At 44.0% G+C, this 20,099-nt stretch overlaps 1 protein-coding gene across 2 annotated transcripts in view; it reads right to left on the minus strand.

Moving 5' to 3' along the window:
• Window positions 1-16,804, minus strand: part of SPG7 (SPG7 matrix AAA peptidase subunit, paraplegin) — a 359,427-nt gene extending 342,623 nt beyond the window's left edge. The window contains exons 1-3 of one of the 2 annotated variants that reach the window (XM_085639919.1): window positions 16,505-16,804; window positions 6,293-6,395; window positions 5,150-5,239 (exon numbers count right to left, since the gene is read on the minus strand). In XM_085639919.1, coding sequence (XP_085496045.1) covers window positions 5,150-5,239; window positions 6,293-6,395; window positions 16,505-16,633 — 322 coding nt within the window. In that variant the 5' untranslated portion in view covers window positions 16,634-16,804. The remainder of the gene's footprint in view (window positions 1-5,149; window positions 5,240-6,292; window positions 6,396-16,504) is intronic. The other variant, XM_085639920.1, reaches the window with a different exon arrangement.
• Window positions 16,805-20,099: the final 3,295 nt, after the last annotated feature.

Genomic DNA, 20,099 nt, shown 5'->3' on the forward strand with positions numbered 1-20,099 from the left:
ATAATATTGAAAGGTACAGTATGCCTGGTGGTTCTAGTGGCGTGATGGCGCTTTAAGGCAGTACGCAAATATTATAGGTTGAACTTAGGAGTATGTGCGGTGCAAACGGGTAGGGAGAACCACCCCTCTCCCTAGATTGTGGTAAACCACAGACAAAGAACTCCAAGGTCCCCTGCACACGCTAGTGGTACATAGATTTAAGTTAGTACAGTAAGGAGTGTAGGAAAGAAAGAAACACTGTTCATCCTCTGCTCTGTGTGGTTCCAGGATTTTGTTGTGCGTTCCTTGGTACAGGAACGCTGTCCCTCTCACATCGGGAGACTACACCAGCTGCTTCACCCGATCGGGTGACCAGCGGCAACACAATCAAAGCTGGCTGACAGCCATAACCCTACGAATAGGGTCTCACAATAATTAGTAACTGCATATACTGAATACTCGTCTGCATTACAGAATATAGAATCTGCTTCATGAGGAAACTTTAATTAAATGGAATTCTGATCTCTGTTACCCTCAAGACCTTCCACTACTATTTACCTTTGGGACGGAAGTACAACCGACAATAAGGACTGTAATCATAGGAATTTTGTCTTGAAGTCGCCGAGTACTTCATGGTAGCGACGAAACACGTGTTGGCTAGGCTAAGACTCTGTACCAAGGAACGCACAATTGCCTATTGAAGCAATTAAAAACTAATTGATCACGTAAAGCAGTATCTAAATAATTTTCAAATACAAATTTTGATGCTAAAACACGTAATACTGCCAAATAATCCTCTATAGACTCTTCAGCAGTCTGTTTACGTTTAAAGAACTTATGTCTTTCAACCATGACAGAAGGTTCATCAACATACTGTTTGCCGATGCGTGCTGAAGCTTCCTTAAAAACATCCCAAGTTTCATCTCCTCTGGGAGCTGGAAAAACTGGTAAGTTATCAAAAATCTCTTGTCCGGCACTACCTAAATGGTTGAATAATAACGCTTTTTTTCTTGAAGGTGAATATTTAGTAGCATCAATGACCTCCAAATAATTCTCAAAGACCATAAACCATTTGTGCCAAGGTGTTAAAGGTTTACCTGCTACTTCAAGAAATGGGGGCGGTTGCATGACATTGTTGACAGAAACCATAACACAAATCATCACCACCACAATTCCAAACATAGAAAAAATAAAATATTAGTAAGAAAGTAAATGCCACCAGGAGAATATGTCCAAAATTCTTGAAGGCACAAACACAATTTCCTTGAAGCAGTTGAACAGTGTTTCTTTCTTTCCTACACTCATTACTGTACTAACTTAAATCTATGTACCACTAGCGTGTGCAGGGGTCCTTGGAGTTATAATATTGAAAGGTCATGAACAGATAACTTCACTCACCCAAGGCAATAGCATAAACTTGAGTTCATAATGTAAATAAGTATCATCTCTAGATTCAGTAAGATCTCTTACTTTTTAAGCGAGAAGCAGCTATCGCAGATTAAAGTGTTCAGCACTAAACGTTCCAACTGTAAGCATGCACAAATCCCTAACAAAACACAAGGAAAGGCAACCACTGTTTATGGAGTGTGCATATAAACAAACAGTTTTAAGATTTAACCCCTTCCCCGCTCATGACGGAACCACTCCGTCATGAGCCACGGTTGCGCTGTGCTCATGACGGAGTGGTTCCGTCATGCTGCGGCCGTTGGCGGCCGCTCCGCCCACGCGGCGCTAATTCCCCGCCTGTGCGGGCGATTAGCGCAGTGGGCGGAGACGTGACGGAACCACTCCGTCATGAGCACAGCTCAACCGTGGCTCGTGACGGAGTGGTTCCGTCACGAGCACAGCGCCACCGCACCTGCCCCCAAACCCCCCCAGCGCCGCGGCGGAATTCCTGCCGCGGCGAAGGTGTTAACAGTTAATACTTATATGTTCAGCATACACACAATCACCGTAGACAAAGATGTGTAGGATCGAATGGTGACTTAACAGCACTTCTAGTCCAGGCTAAATCAGCACCAATACACCTTACACTCCAAACAGACAGGAAACCACTATAAATATAGTATTTGTCTATCCACATACTACATAACAAGAAGTGTTACTGAAACAGTAAACATCTCAATACTCATAATGCACCAATTACCAACAGTGTTGCTCTCAGCAGCTAGCCACCAATCACAGAGTAAGAAGACTGAGAACACATATTGGCATTCCAACAGCTAATTTAAAATAATCAGAAAAGCCCACCTGGTGTAACAAACAAAATCATCCAAATACATAACATAAGCTATGAAAATCAACACCTAATGCTCATGTAACCAATGAAACCCAATGTAGATCAAGAGAATTAAGACAAATGACCATATAATTGTTGTGACTCAACTGTTGCCATTCCTTTTCCTTAGTGACATCTTCCCTACTGCTCAAACAGGATGAGTGCTGGAGTGCTTGGTGATCAATGGAATGCTGAATGTTTGTTGATGTCATAGAATGCATGGGTGCCTGGTGATGCGCTGAGTGTCAGTTGGAGTGTGCAGGCTGAGCAGCAGGGAGGCTGCTCCTGGTGGGGCTATCTATTATCATCTACCTACTTACATGGAACTTACCTTGTAACTAAGCTTAATAAACCATCTAAAGAATATACACCCCGGCTAATGGACGTTTTATAACAACATTTTTGGTGACGATTTGAACAAGAACCTATGTGTTGTGGACTATGTAATGTAAGGAACCTGCTGAAGAAACAGGAACCAAGGAATCTACTGAAGAAACTCGAATTAAGCAAACTGAATCTTGAAGGAAAAGCAACGCCCTGGTCAGCCCCACCAGTGTCCCTCATCACCTAGACAGCCTGCAGCCTGGGGCATTTGACCTTCTTGACTTCACTGATTACACTGATTACAGCTAGCCCACTTCCTTGTGAGCTCAGTCATGGTGAAATAGACTTCACAAGTTGTGCAAGCAGCAGGAGTTACTATACATACACACATGGAGCTTTCTGATTTAAAGCTATGAATTTGGATAACTCAGCTAAAGCAAATCGGAAGACTTAATTTTTGGAGGAATGGGCAGCATTGAAATTGGTTGAGACAGCTGCCTGTATTTGGAGACAATTCGCAACATTTCTTGTGAAGGAACCGGCAGCGTTGTGAACATACGGTGTTTGTAGTAAGAACCAGCTGTTCGATCCCTGTGGTACTAATGGTGAAGGTACTGTGTACATTATTAAGAACAGTGAGTTCTGCAATGCTGTGGGGGCATCCTAACTCTGACTTTGGCTTACTATGGGTAGTGGAGAGTGCATGCCCTTTTACGGTGGGGTTTTGCAGGATTCAAATGGCCGCGAGACTGTAATCTATGCATGGCTCGTGTGCACCAGGATGTGAGGCGGCATTTGAAAATGCCCATGTGTCCTGACCTGTCTCATGGATGTGTCTTCTCCTGCTGCCACACAGAGTCTTCGCTGCGAGCACTGTGACGCACCCTGCACGAGTCATCAACAAGCATCACTTGTTGGTGGAGTTGCAAGACAATGAGGGAAGCGCGTCGTCACCACGATGACTGCTAGACCACCAACTAGACCGCGTATCTGTCCGTGCACTGCTTGTTCTAAGGATACAGGAAGTTGCGTGCTACGTGCGTGCACTAGAAGCATGAGGAGGAGTGGATTTATTTTGGCCGGATGCCTTAATTCCATCTGCTAACTGAGATAAGGATTTGAGAACTTGAACATGCACGTTGAGTTACATACCTGACAGGGGAACCGAAGATAAGGGAACATTGATGCTCTAGCACAATACTTAGGATTGGAAGCGGAGTGGGGTTTTGTTTCTCGGGTGGGGGAAATCGCTCACCAGGGGAATTTTAAATATTTTTGTGACTGCCTACACTTGCCCTAGTTGTTGATAATGTTTTATTATGTTTCTTTTATTTATTTCTGTGATCATTATCATTGTTCATGTCATATGGTAATGTATGGCGGGGTGTATGCTATTCTGTTTTTCCTGCTTAAGTTTATGCTAAATGGAAGTTGGATTTACTTTTTTCTCAATGATTATAGAGTCTCGTACACTGGCTTGCGGAATTGTGTGTTTAATAATGGTGTGCATGTGGTGAAGTTTTGCGTTCTTGTTTGTAGTTGTAGGGTTGTGATTACCTTAGTACGGAGTTGTAGGGTGGTGAGTACCCTAGTGCAGAGTTGTGGGGTTGTGAGTACCTCAGTGCTGAGTGGGTCTACTTGTGTGTTGTGTTGCAGGTGTGCATATTTGATTACTGCGAGAAGTATGTTTGCCTGAGATTCTTGTTGGGTCAGAGGTACAGGGTGTGTTGTGTGTTACATCTCGTCCCCTTTGGTCTCGGTATGCTTGCATATTTATGTTCCCTAAGGAAAGGGGATGGGTTAGATCTTAATGTATTTAACTGATTCAGGAAGTGTTGATTGCTTTAGGAGTCATCATTGGCTTTGGGAATATTCTTCTAATTCTTGTCTGTGATTTTAATGCATGCATACTTTAGGAATGTTCCATCAATCATTTGTGAATTTTATGTATTTAATGGTTTAGCAATGTAACTTTATCGTCTATTTTCTTCCTTTTGGATTATATGCATGTTTCTGTTCTTTGCATTATTTTTTTTTTAAATATCCCTTAGGAAAGGGGATATAATGTGCCTTAACTGTTGCCATTCCTTTTCCTTAGCGACATCTTCCCTACTGCTCAGCCAGGATGAGTTCTGGAGTGCTTGGTGATGAATGTAATGCTGAATGCTTAGAGATGTCATAAAATGTATAGATGCCTGATGGTGTGCTGAGTATCAGTTGGAGAGTGGAGGCTGAGCAGCAGGGAGGCGGCTCCTGGTGGGGCTATCTGCTATCATCTATCTACTTACATGGAACTTACCTTGTAACTAAGCTTAATAAACCATCTACAGAATATACAACTCAACTAATGAATTTTTTATTGAAACATTTTCAGCATCAAGCCCATATTCAGAGACCAAATGCCAAAGACAGACAATAATAGACACAAACTGTGTTGACGCTACTGCTTGTAATACACACATACCTGTTTATATCAGAAGCAATCAAGTATCTATTGTAACCCAAAAGTCAGGCCACCAATGATGCAATAAGATTTTTGGTAGTTGTGCCCATATTCCCTATACTTACCCTCATCCTCTTCTGGGGACTTCCCTTTGCCGCCTTCATTTTTATTACTATTCCTTTGTGATTCAGAAGAACTGAAATAGTGAGTGCCTCCTGCAGAATATAAACAAAGTGTCATTTTTTTATAAGTGACATCAAAAGACACTTTAAAGAAATAGCATACCCAGGAGAGAGAAAAGTAGAGCTTGAAAACTGAATTGGAACTTAAACTGGGAAAGCTTGATTAGGAAGCACAAAATACACACCTTAAGGTGGATAGGAAGAAAAAAAAAAAACGAAAATAAAAAAAATAAAACACGGACCAAACATTTCTAACAAACTCACTTCATGTCCTACGAGTGTAAACTGGTCATGTCTGAAAAACAATGAATGTTGGGACCCGCGCGATTTATTAGTATTAACATGAGGTTGAAGCTGCTTATAAATTACAATGTTGATGCTTTCAGTAAATGCTTTGTGGTTCCAGTAGTGTATCTTTCTCCAGTCAATAAAAGCAGATGAAGAGCTGAGGTCATAAAAAGATAAATCTCTGTAACCAACTAGTACACCCGGGACAACTAGCATAGCAAGATTTTAAAATGTTCCTATTACAGAAAACACACATTTGATATCACAAGTCTTATTTTAACGGCGGTAAAGAATAAGTAAAAAAAACTGTAGGGAGTGTGCAATTGGTAGGAGATCTTTAAACAAGGGATACCTCACCAAAGAGATCAAATCGATGGTCGAAACATAGAGAGACCTAGATAACTATGCAACAGACCAACTATCAAGGGCAGCTTAAGAAGAAGTTTCCCAAATGTAGTTCGCACACAATGCAAAACCACTGTCTATTACTACTCTTTCTGCTGATGGAGTGTCTGTTTCGTGCCTGTGAAAATCCAGCTAGAGGTGCAGTGCAAACAGACCAATATACCATTATCTTATTGGTGAATGAGGGGGGGAAAGTTTATGCGGAATGACTCCTTTTATACACGTTTCAGAAATAGATACATATCCATCACCAGAGAAAGAAAGGGTTCTTGGCACAGACTTGCAGAACTTGACTGACAATCATCTTGTTTTAGTAACAAAAACAAAAAAATACTAAAAATCTGTGTCAATAGGTTGGACACTACTATTTGCTACTTATTAATAGGTACTAACCTAGTAGTTTCCAGAGCCTGATAGGATCACGCATTAAATGCTGTTTCACCAATAATCCCCCAAGCCCATGAAATGTATGGGAAAGCTTCCGCGTCAGCAAAGTCTGTAAGAGAGAAAGAGAGAGCAAAGAGAAATGTTCAAACACAGTCTTCATTTGAGCTTACACAAAAAGAGCTTGCCGTAATGACATCAGTTTGTTCCCACTAATACTGAAGATGCTGTCTTCTACTTCATGATTAAGAATATGACTTTTTGTGTTTTAATTGGAATCATTTATTCTATTGCAAGTAAGGGACTTCTAAAGAGGAGTGGTTTTCTTGGGAAACAGCTAGAAAAACTATAGTAACGCATCACCAAGATGCAACATTCAGAAAGATGAATGTGTGCAAACCTCACATGGGAACAATTCAATCTAGAAAGTTACAGTATTTTTATGTACTAATTTAATTTCGTTGTATTTTATAGTGCACCTTTCCACCTTTGGTTCGCTACAGAGCGCTATGGGGAGCTGGGAAGAGCTGAAGACTGCTGGTCATGGGACACCCAGATACAGATGAGGACTGCAGGCAACAAAAAGTTAGCAACGGGATTAAAGACGGCGAAAGGGAACGCAGAGGTGACATGGATGTGAAAAAGGCAATCACAGATAGAGGTGTGTATGGGCAGCATCAATTATTTTTTGTACAATGCCAGAATGTATTCTGAACAGAGGATAAGGAGCTAGATGTACAAAAATTAGGAATATCGAATATCTAATTGTAATTCTCTCCGAAATGCAATCAGGAAATCGGTATTCCTAATGTATGAAACTCACATAGTTTTATTTAGGGATTCCTTGTGGGTAGCAAATAGACCTACCTCGTGAATATTAATGAGGTAGGTCACAGTTTGCGACCCATTAGGAATCACAGCCATCACAGGGATGGTAGCCTGCTGAGGTCACTAGACCATCATGTCTGTGATTGCTTATTAATAAAGCAATTTTTTTTCCTAAATACAGCCCGTTTTCCTTAAAGGAAACCAGGCTACATTTAAAAAGAATAAAAGGAAACCTTGAAGTTTAATTTTTTAAGGGTAGGCAGTGGTCCGTGGGACTCTGTCCTAGTGATCTGCGTGCCTAGTGGCTCACTGCAGAGGAAAAGATTGCACCTACTGTGTAAGGTATGTACCGGGGAACAACAAGTACTCACTGGGATCAGGATGGTGCAATGGCCACATATCAAACAATCTCCTGCTTCCCATCCATTCTCGGAAGGATTGCGATGCCCCGATAGACAGGGTATCATTGAGCGGAGGGTTGGAGCAGTCCTGGGCAACATCCGGCACACAGTAAAAGTTACCGCCACAAATACAAGGGACGTGTGCTTACCTGAAGAGGGGCAGATTCAGGAGACCCAGAAAAGCAGACTGGTAGTGTTAGGAGCGAGAACTGCAATCAGTGCAATACGAGCACCATCCAGTTGGTCCTCCAGCACCACATATCTACCCATGTGTCGACTTGGTGTGTATGCCCCACAAATGGAACCCCCATGCTTACACCAAGGTCATTGTGAGACAAACTTGTCTCCTCCATTTTGTGTGCACTTTCTGTAACTCCAGCTGGGTGAGATGTGTCTCTAGCAAAAAAGGCCATGTGCGCATGGCGGCATCGAAGGTAAGCATGGATCTATTACCGCTTAGCTGGAGTTGCCATGCCCCCTCACATTCCACGTCAGCAAATTGTAGTGCGGACAATTTCACTAGCAGGTGTACCCATCGTGTAAGTCAGCAATTAGGAATGCAGCACTTCCCATATTATTTATCTAGCCCTACGCCAGTGAGCACCCACCCCCTAAAAGCGCCCCAACCCCAGGCAAATGCCTGATCTAGGACAGTGCCAAGCCACAAAGATCTGCATTCTAGACTCCAACTGTGTAAAAATAAAGAGGCAGAAACATCAAGTAAAACCCCCGTCCCAGGTTGTTACTCTATCAAGCACTCAGCCAAAGCCAGTCAACAAATAAACAACAGCCGTAAAAGAACAAGTAGATAAGAACATATCCTGTTCAGTGGTTAGTGGGAACGTAGTCAGCCAAAGGTAAGCGCTCACGGGAACACAGGCCCTCATCAAAGTTCTGGGTTTCTGGTTTCCACACAGGGGGCCGCCAAGGGACCCCCCGAGGGTCAGTGACAGGCATCCCCCCACCCACCACCCACACGCAGACCAGACCTAACTCTTCACATCAAGTCGTCTGCCAGTCGTTGCAGCAGCACCGGCCCCCCTGGAGTCCTCCTCTGCAGAGGCCAAGGAGCCATTAGTGCCCGACCCAGTGTCCAATACATGGTCCGATCTCAAGGTTTCAAAAGAGTTCTGGCCATGGCAAGGCACCTCCTGATTACTCCTTGGCCGCTTGCATCGCGGAGGAACGTCTCCGAGTCCCCCCTCATTGCAGCGCCGCAGCCAGGGCATAAGCCACTTGCCAGCCTCCTGGCCTTCAGGTGCCAGGTTTACCAGGCCTTTAGTGTGTAGCCAGGTCAAAGCGTCACCAGGTGTAGAGAAGAAGTGAGTTGACTCTCCACCTATTACCTTGAGCTTAGCAGGAAAGAGAAAGGCATAATTCAATGCCAGTCCCGGAGGTTCTGCTTGACCACTGCATAGCAGCTGCAGAATCAAGTCTCTGTCCCTGCAATTAAGTAGCTTCGCAATTACAGACCTTGGCAGGACACCTGGCAGAGATGGCCTACCAGGCAGATGATCTGCCATCTCCACCGTGAAGAACTCGGGTACCTAGCCTGCCAACTCTGTGGTCATCAGCCATTGTTCAAGGAAGAGTTTCATGCTATGACCCTCCGAAAGTTCTAGAAAGCCCAGGAAGCATACATTATTCCGCCTAGAGCATCCCCTGCTCTCTTGTGTAGAGTAGCCACTTCGGCCTCCCTGTCTTTCAGTTGGGTCCATGGCTGGATCCGGGCATCGGGTGCCCTGCCTCCTTGAATCAATTCAGGGGGGCACAGCACACCAGTGGATGCACCCAGGACAGACCCCACAGGATGGGGGGGGAGGATAAATGATCAGACTACTAACTGATGATACATGAATATACTCAAATGAAAACATGCATGCTTTTAGTATCAACCTTGTGCATATATAATAGCATACACCTGAGCTCAAGAAGGGCAAACCTGCTAACCATTAGCCATATGGGAGTGGGCAGGAACAGATGGCAGCGTTTGCACTATCTCATTTGACTTTTAGATGGCAAGGAGGGCTTCTCCTAGTTTGTCCAAACACCCTCCCATACAGGCAGGCAGACTCGTGTCACAGTAGGGGGAAGAACCAGTTGTGTCCAGTCAGGTGGATGGACAGCTAATTTAAATAGGGGGGTGGCTATGTGGCTGAAGACAGGCCTTCCTGGTAGTAGCCGGGTTCTGCCATCTTGAAACAGGGGCCCAAGGGTAATGTTACAGTAAGGCAAAGGGGAAGTGCTGCAAAAGGAGATTGGGGGACGCAAGCAAACCGTTAGGATTGGGTGACAGAATTGTTCCAATCACTGGCTGGTGCGCAATGTAAAATTGGCACCTCAACCACAACCTCCTCAAAACACTCCTGGACCTGGAAATCTGAAGTAGGAGGCCTTTCTAGAAGAAGAGGACTCATGTAAAGACTATTGACAGCACATGGGTCTTGAGTTGGCCTCCTATTTGCCTGTTTACAAGAGACAAAAATCAGAGGAACTCCTGACTCCACCAGGGCCTAGATGACCACATGAGACCTGGCTGGAAAAGGACCTGGTAGCCATAAATATGCCTTAGGGCTGTACGACTGGCCAGTAGCAACTTCCCCAGCAGTAGGATGACTAGCTTGGTGTATCTGATGTCCACTCCATTACAGTTAACCTGAAATTGCACATAGATCCAGGTCCACTACATAGTTATTTTTCAATTGTGTTTTACTTTTTCTAGACTGTTTTTTTGCCCTAAAATTCAAACAATCCATATTTCTGGTTCCCCTTCACCCATTTTAATGATCTTTCTATCTCTTTGTTGTTTTTTGGTAATTGGTTTGGGAGCTTTATTTGGTTGTTTTCTTTAATCTGAAATTGTTGGTGTTACTCATACATACCAACATTTTCAAAGAGGGAAGTGAGATATTAAAAAAAAATCATTTGAATAATGTATTTGCCAAATTGACCTCAATTCAAACAGAGGCAATTTCAGGTAGAAGATTGTGTGGTATAGTCATTGCAGCTCGGCATATTGTGCTGTGTTACGAGATGCATAGTTGTTCTATGTATTGTTTGGTTATGAATCTGGCTGGCGGTCTAGGTTCTGGCTCATTGAGAGTTACGGTTAGGGTTTTCACTCAGACAGTTACTCTGGAAATGCAGGGACCTGGCCGTGGGCTCCTGTTACTAATGAGACAATAAACGTGTCTCCAACGTTTCCTGTGTGGTCTCTATTATTAATTGCAACATATATTGATGACGAGCTGGAGTTTACATAACTCACCGACACATGGATGTTGTGCTAATTTCCAAACTTCACCTCATGTCCTGGAAGGTGATATCCGGAGACAATGGGCAGACTTTTTAAAGAGGGGATGCAAACTGCATTGTCGTCTAGGGTCAATGTGGAGAAATTCTTAAAGGAGGAAGATGTGGAACTACATAGTGACTCCACATAGTGTGACTGAATCGTCTCCTCTCAAGTTACTACATAAAAGGTTGCCTAGATGCCCTTTATGCCCTGATTGGGTCAAGGATCTTTTTGGTTCAGATGATACTGCAAGTGTCAAGGAAGTGGAAGTGGTTCAAAGAAAACAGAGTGTCATGGAAGGTTATTTTAACAGCAAACATTGTGCCAAGGATGTTGAGTCCAGAATTGGTGACTGGGTTATTATTCAAAAAAACAATAGAGTGAAAAAAGGAGATTCCAAGTTTACCCTTCCCGTTAGGGTTTTGAAGGTATCCAAGGGTGCCATTCTGTTAGAGGAAGGAGGTGGTGAGCAGAAGGAGTCTGGTCAAAATGTCATCTGAACAGGCAGAACAAACAAAAAACTAACGAAAAAGGTTTGGTGAGATATTCTGAAAACATGGACAATGCAAGCTGGTTTGAAGTGGGCCCTGAGTGTACACCTTAAGCTTCTAGTTATGGAGGGAGTGGTTCGGTGACAGAGGCAACTAGTTCCAGTGTCAATGATGAATCCTTGTGGAGTTCTGGGGGTTGGGTCAACTTCAGGGTCAGTTTGTACTTGGCTGTATACTCATGGGGATAACAGTGGAAATATCAGTACTGCATGAAGGGTTTGTTGTAATATTTCTGCACCATGCAGTAATGTTTTGAAATATGTGCATGTTAAACGGATACGTTAAGATGTTGCACAGTGCATTTTGTTGTCATTTGTATAAGGGGAAGTGTAGCATGGTATAGGCATTGCAGCTGGGCATCTCGTGCTGTGTCACAAGATGCACAGTTGTTGTTCTATGTATTATAGACGTTCACAGACCTGGTCGTGGGCTCCTGTTACTTATGAGACAATAAATGTGTCTCCAACATTTTATGCGTGGTCTCAATTAAATATTCTTTGCAACAGACAGCCAAAATAAAGGCATTTTGGCTTAAACATTGGGAGTCTCCCATCTGAATCGGGTCTATTGGCATGTATGATTAATTAAGCACACTTCTCTCGGAAATGACTGTTGCTCATGCCATTGTTACGAGGGTGTCGTTCAGAGAATCACTGTGTGTGAACCAGAGTTGGTTTATTGAGTTGACAGAAGTCCCCCCAACCCAAATTAATAACCCCATTCCTGATACTCATTATTCATTCGCTATGACTCCCATTAATTCATTCTCATTCATCTATCCACACAATTATCCTCCTCCATCCATACCCTCGTCCATACACATAATACTCAATTAAACCTCTAAATGATTAATTTAGCCTGCCATTCATCTACCAATCATACATGCCAACAGACCCAGGTCTGGTGGGAGAGTCACATTTATCATGCCAAAATGGCTTTATTTTGCCTGTCTATCGTCTGAAATTGCCTCTGCTTTCATAGAAGTCAATGAGGGGGATACATTCTCCCAATTATTTTGTTTTAAATCTTCCACTTTCCTCTTCGGAATTGTTGGCATGTATGCTACCAACACAAACAACGAAATATGGCCATAGACTGACAGAGCTCCTCGCTGACCCTGATCTCCTTGGCCTCACCTAGCAGCCATCACCTCCCCGCTTCCACAGGAGAGGCGTGCTGATCTATCGAAGACACCAGCAATGCGCGTAAAGACGTCCGGGAGTGAGACATAGAGCCGGGGTACCGTGGATCATCCTGGCTCCTACACTCATGATGGAGCCAAGAAGGCGGCCCCACTCAGATCGCGGAGACTGTCCAGACTTCACCGGCGTCCACAGTGGTACGTTTTTGCGAGGGAGGTGCCCCCTTCCCGGCAGAATACTTGAGGAGGTGGGGCCCAGAGACTTGAGAGACCCACCCCCATGACTCGCTATATAGACAATTGTGGCGGCGGCGACTGTAGCATGGACATTTGGCCCTACTCAGAGCACTTCCCTTTCCAACCACTGATGGATAAGGGAGGCTGTGACGCGCAGGCTAAAGCAGTACCCCTCTAGAGTTAACCCACACCCCCCTCATATCAACCACTGGTCTCGACACTCCGTGCCCCACCTGGTCGAGTGCTGCCCAGGGTGGGATAGGCTAGAGGCCATCTAGCTGCTCTTATAGCCTGTCCCGTGGCTAGCTCAGAGAGGAAAGGGGGCCATCAATGCCAAAACACCGGCCTGCTGCGGCCAGACCAGTGGCTGCCTGGTCGCCACCCTGCTCGCCCCAAGCTGGGGACAAAAAAAATCATCCGATTGCGCTTAATGCAAACTATATCTCCTGAATGCTCCTCAGGTGCCGCACGCTGCTAAAGCATGGTGCTGGACGAGGAGTCAAGTAAACTACAGCGCTAGACGGGGCGTAGTCGCACTTTGGAGAGAGCAAAAAATACCAAAAAGAACAATGAAAACAGGAGGTGAGCCTGCAATATCCCCCTTCTTTCAATCCCCTGTGGCTCGATACAGCTGATGTGTCGTCTCTCCCGCTCCCCTCCTCCCTCAAGAGTACACCTCGCCAGATGCAGGACCAGGTCCGGCTCCAGGAATTTTTATTTGGGTGAGCCAAGGGTACATTCGGGTGGGCCACTGCTGGCCCGATTTATCTCATATATCTAGCCAAGCCTGCTTCTAGGCCCTCCTTTATCTCTCCTTCGTCTTACAAGGTACAGTAAAACGCACTCTTTTCCAAGTCTCTTTCTAAATGTTATCACTCTCAAAAACTGCTTTTATTCCATGTAATGTCCCTTTGATGGGAAGAGGAGGTTTCTAAGGTGGGACTATCAAGCAAGTGACACTACTCGGGCTCCCTCTGTGCGAGCCTTCAGGGAGAAACCCTCTTCATTTCTACCTCCACCTTACCCCTGACTCTGCAGCGCACTCCCTTAAAGGCTTGATTATCCACTTTTCTACCACCCCTCTCCATTACACCTTACCTCACAGCTGACCTTGGGCCCCAGCCCCTTATCAGCCACCTTCAGTTCCACTTTCATTATTCGCAGTAAAAAACAATAGTAAAATCACCGTCAAACTTGAAACACTGAATATAGCAGTAATTGTAATTAGCATGCATGTTAAAGTATGCTGCACAGTTGTCCTAATCACCTGACTGTTAATTAAATAAACGAAAACAGAAAGGCCATGACAGGGCCAGCTTTAGTGCTGGTGCAAAAGTCTTTTTGACCTCTTTTTCGACCTCTCTCTCTGTAGATAACTTAACTACCACCCTCCAACAGTGCCCTTTATCTGTCCGTAGCCACTCCCCCTCATGGCCTCCTCCTCAGACTTCCTAACTACCACCCTCCACCAGTGCCCCTCATCTCTCTGTAGCTCCCCCACACCCCATGACCTCCTCCTCAGATTCCCTCACTGCCACCCTCCACCAGCGCCCTTCATCGCTCCGTAGTTCCCCCCCACCCCATGACCCCCTCATCGGATTCCCTCACTGCCACCCTCCACTAGTGCCCCTCATCTCTCTGTAGCTCCCTCCCCCAACCCATGACCACTTCCTCGGCTTCCCTCACTGCCATCCTCCACTAGTGCCCCTCATTCCTCAGTAGCCCCCCCACCCCATGACCTCCTCATCAAATTCCCTCACTGCTCCCTCCACCAGCGCCTCTCATCTCTCTGTAGTTCCCCCCACCCCATGATCTTCTCAGATTCCCTCACGGCTACCCTCCACCAGCGCCCCTCATCTCTCCGTAGTTCCCCCCCACCCAGGACCTCCTCCTTGGATTCCCTCACTGCCACCCTCTACTAGTGCCCCTCATCTCTCTGTAGTTCCCCCACCCCATGACCTCCTCCTCAGCTTCCCTCACTGCCACCCTCCACTAGTGCCCCTCATTTCTCCATAGCCCCCCATGACATCCTCCTCGGATTTCCTCACTGCCACCCTTCACCAGTGCCCCTCATCTCTCTGTAGTTCCCCCACCACGTGACCTCCTCCTCTGACTCCCTCACTGCCACCCTCCACCAGCGCCCCTCATCTCTCCGTAGCACCCCCTACCCTATGACCTCCTCCTCGGCTTACCTCGCTGCCACCCTACACCAGCGCCCCTCATCTCTCCGTAGCTGCCCCCCACGCAATTACATCTTCTTCGGATTTCCCCACTGCCACCCTCCACTAGTGCCCCTCATCTCCATTGCCCCTCTCATATATCCATTCCATTTGTTGTATAGCGCTACTCATATGAGTGTAGGGTGTAACTACTTTACATCACGCACACATTATACAGAGACAATAATTCAGTCTACAGGGAATGTCACATAGGCCAATGAGGATTACAAGGTGTAGAAATCACGTCATCCATACTGGTGGGCAATATATTTTAAGGGGGTTTGGTCTGGAGAAGCACAAACTCAGGATTTAAAGAGTACTCCAGTTGTTGGGGTTTGGCTTTACTGATAAAAATGTATAACTGCCCAAACTCTTTTAGTAACATTAGAATAATGAAAGAATGGAGAAGTTCTAACTAAATCACAACACAAAAAGCGAAGTTTGTATGCAGGTCTTTGATGACAGTTCATAGGTCACTGTCCTATGTTAGGATAGTAACTTCTGAACTGCAAGTAACACAAGGATATCTGTGACAGAGGTAGTAACCCACTGAGCTATTCCCATAAAATTCAGTTTATCTGCATTTAAATACTACCAACAGACAAATGGTTGCTCTGCAGCAGGATCGTAAATCACCAGTTATCTGAACAGTTTTTATTGTTGTACATTGGTGGCAGATTCACTTCGAGGGCCAAGGCTCATGTTTGGGTGGGCCAGGCCCATGTTTGGGTGGGCCCTCTAGAACCGGGCCTGTGCAGTACCGATGAGGAGTCCTCCTTTCCTTCCTGCCTGCTGACTCAAGGAATGCCCCCTCATGTTTCCCCCAATCTTGTGACTCGCCAGATACAGGAAAGGTGAGGAGGCCCCCATCCCAGCAATGGTGTTACGATCATGCTTTGTAAATTTATATTTAGCCAACACTTAGCACTTCAACTTTTATTAAAATGTAACCTCAAGCTAATCTGCAATTTGTATGTATGTAACTCTAACCACTAGTACCTGTAGTAGACTTATGTACTTACTACCATTCTTATGTGATTTTAGAGCTTATCTGTTGGTATCTTTCCTCGAGTGAATCTGCAACTTGTATATATGTAACTCTAACCACAGGTATCTGTGGTAGACTTTTGTAATTACTACCATTCTTATGTGAATTTAGAGTTTTTCTGCTTGAATCTTTTATGTAACTCATGTACTCTGTAGTCCTTATGTAATGTAACTGGCCCTTTAGTAAAGCGCTGTGACACCTTAGGGTAAAGTTTGCGCTTTAAAAAAAATCGCATTAAATAATACATAAATAAATCAATACACAAATGCTCACTGTTGAACATCTTCCTAACTTGGCACATTATCCCCAGTGTGGATCAAAAACTCCTATGGGGTAGTCTCCCAAAAGGCACACCTTACGTAAGATGTGGTGCAGAAAACTGAACACGATAATCCAAATAAATTCATCAGAACATCACTAAAGGTGAGTTCTCCAGTCTATATGTCACACAAAAGTCACAACTTCGCTCCCCCGCCCTTTTAAGGGATGCCCCTTATTTACCTCTAAGATCCCCGCCCCCTGATTTTTGGTCCTGCCTGTAGATAAGAGACAGCAACGCTGGAGTCCTGGGGACAGGCCCCGCAGAAGCCTCCTGGGGCGCAGAACCGCCAACCGGAGAAGCAGGGCCATCCCGCAGTCTCCTGGGAGAGCTGCCACGAAAATTGTGCTGGTCAGTTAAAGCCCACGGGACAAACGGCACCAACTCAACTGTCACCTCCAACAGCGGAGAATGCTAGGTTTCAGTACGGACGCCATGTTGGAAAGGCACTTCTAACACCGAGTCATAGAAGAACTACAACTGCCATCTCAAAGAAGGACCATTAAATCCCGTGCTTGATCACATATTGCTTCTATACTTGAACCTACCTAATAAGGCGCCATCTTGTAATAGCACTATTTACCAACTAACTTGTCAAAGGAACGAGATTAGCGGGTTTAACTTTCGAGGTTTTTCCACTGTCGAAAGAAATGAGGTGAATCTTGCAGTTTAGACATTGGATGCCATTGTTTTTGTTTTATTTTCAGTTACTCGAACTAAAAAGTAAGACATTAAGTCATGGGCATAGAGAGAAGACTACCGGTGAAGCAGAGTGGTAATCCAGGTACTTAAACATAAAAGAAAGACTACTGTCAGGTGCTGCGTATCATGGACAGCTCTTAAAAGTAATTTAACGTTAAAATAACTGACCGAGAAGAAAGTGTAATCCTACATGCTCAGCTATGTTTTTACCGTTTTATTAATGATTATCGATTTTAACGAATAAGAATTTCTTAGCGAGACCTAGAAAGGCAAATACAATACACGTGTGAAAAGCATTTTAGAACAGGGATGCTTCTCTGCAAGTGCCAAAGAAATTTTGAGAAAAAAGCATAATTTAAGGCATTTGAAAGCGGTGCTAAAATTACATAGCTTCAATGTCTTTTGGATCGTACAAGATTACATTGTACATTTGATCTCCATTCAATTCTGTTTATTCGTTTTCAGCATTAAGCAATAACAATTATTACAATTCGGAAATTCCGAATCGGAATTCACAAACATATCAGTACATTATTTATACTAAAGTTAATTTTGCGGAGTGGCACTGAATTATTTTTTAAATAGATAGGGTTGAAACATCTTCCCATAATTTACCACTATTCATTTGACGAGAAATTTTATCGACATCTTTTGGTAGACCATTAGCTTTTTAAGGTCTCCGAATTATAACATAAAAATAACAAAAAGACTCGGTTTTAGTTACACATAATATTTACACTCTGGCGTATGATTAGTTGCCAAGTATTAAGCGAGGATTACTAGACTGTGCAAACATGTATTAAGATAGTGCAAATGCTATCACACAATATAAAAACATTAATATAGCAAGACAAATATGTCTCAACCTCCCTCCCCTTTTACACACAGTTTTCATTTAGGGTCTAAAGATGATATATCATTTCATCTCGATGTAGGATACTTAATAAAAGGCATTTCTTTTTTGTTCGATACAGAACCAGTAAAATGTAAACCAATTAAAAAACAAGGATACCAAGAGATGTGCAAGAACGCATAGCAATAAAACACGTGCTAATCTGCCACATGCCCTAGTGGCGAGAAAAGCATGTCTCTTGCCACCCCCCCCCCTCCCCCACCACCACGTTCAATCAATTTATAGATCCAGCAGCAGTTTATCATTTCATCTCCCTTTTGACTACTAAAAAAGTGCTAGTGGCTTCAACACTCTGTGTGCATCACCACTGCTAAACAGTAGCTAAATGTCCGTGCTTTTTCCCAAAACATGTGCTGTAAATTGGAACGCCTATATTATTCCCTCTGCATTCATTGTAAATGCTGCCTAAATTGCACCCATGGGCCTGGTAGCTTAAATATGCAAGTAATACTGCATTATATGCGAATAGCAAAATTGGTTATTTTATGTTAAAATACTTGTAAAGCACTACGTATACCTTAGGGTGTCTTGGTGCTATCCCAACAGAAAGCAGAGGGAGGCAGACAGAGGGCTATAGAGTGAAAAGCCAGGTCTTCAGAAGCTTTCTGAAAACCTCTAGAGAGGGTGCCAAGCGTATATGTGATGGTAGAAGATTCAATTCCCTGGTTGCTACCGCAAGGAAGCTGCTTCCTCCCCATTTGTTTTTCTTAAATCTGAAGGTGGTGATGGAGCGCGGGTCACCAGCTCTGGTCACACATACACCTAATACTCGCCTGGACCCAAACCACATTCATACAGTAAGCTAGCAAAACCCGCGCTGGCATCAGTTTTGTGTAAATTACCTGTAATTTTGTTATTCACCTTTACTAAGTCTTACCAACTCAATAAATATAATTTCCTTTCCTCAATGAATCAGGTGCCTGAGTTAGTTTAAGGTAGGATGACATTTCCCTCTTTACTCTGAATAACCACAGACTCAGGAAGTTTTGAAAACCTTTCTCTAAATTAATTTGTGAGTCAAAATTCAATTACAATAACCACCTTCATATCAAGAGGCAAAATACACCAAATAATTCATAGCAAAACTGAAATGATCAATGATGACGGTACTTGAAAAGGGAAAAGGGGGAAAAAGAGAAAATAGGCATAAAGGACGGATTTGCTGATTATATTTACTTATGGTCTAAGATGAACCCAACTCCGTAATGGGGGGCCAGATAGAATCTCCAAGCCAGGTAGCAGATAGAAGATCACGCAGATTCGGATCTGGAAGGGTAACTTCTTCTAATGTACAAAGCCAACGTTGCACCCCTCTCTGGCACTACTCTCCTCGAGTGTCCCTTTTCCGCAATCTCTCTAGATGAATAGATTATCGATCAGTATCTCGGACTTTCGGACAGAGTTTCTGGCAGCAGCAGGATCTGAGACAGCGTCTCGGACAATAACAGGAGCAGCGTACGCGTTGGGTCAGTGACGAGTCGGAATGACAGATCTGACAAGTCTGACAAGGTCTCTAGCTATCTAACCTCAATTATACTGTTCTTGATTCGTGTACTACCCCCCCCCCCCCCATGTATCAATTCTTATGTTTTCCCTTATTCTGATTGGTCGGGATGAGGAGGTGAGTTCATCACACCACTTAAAATTTAAGATTTTCTCTATGAACCATTGTTTATGTGCACGCCCCTTAATTTTCTTTTCCCATAGCTTAATTCCCACATGCATTTCACATTACTCAGTTAATTAAAAATTTTATTCAACATTGTTGCTCTTTCAGGGGTCATCAGTTCAGCTTCTCGGGCTTCTTCATTCAAGATGGCCTTGGCTGAGTGACACGGGAGCCATCATTGTTTCCGGCCAGTCTCTATGCGCACGCGCGCTGTTCATGTGAGGTAGGGATTCCAGTCACCCTCCGAGGCCCAAATAAGAACTAATAATAAAGTCAGAAAAAGACACGTTAGAACACAGAAACAAATGATTTCACTGTATACCACTTATTTCTACTCTATCCCCATTTACTCATTTAAATCTTTTGCATTAGTGTTTAATAAAACTTACAAGTTTTAGTTTAGCAGTAGCAGGTGCATTAGCATCTGAGTTTGAAGCAGCCATTTTTAGTGCCATTGCTCAGCTGCAAAGTTTCCCACCAAAAGCGACAGAGT

Source organism: Triturus cristatus, chromosome 12, assembly GCF_964204655.1.
Source record: "Triturus cristatus chromosome 12, aTriCri1.1, whole genome shotgun sequence".
Lineage (NCBI taxonomy): Eukaryota > Metazoa > Chordata > Amphibia > Caudata > Salamandridae > Triturus > Triturus cristatus.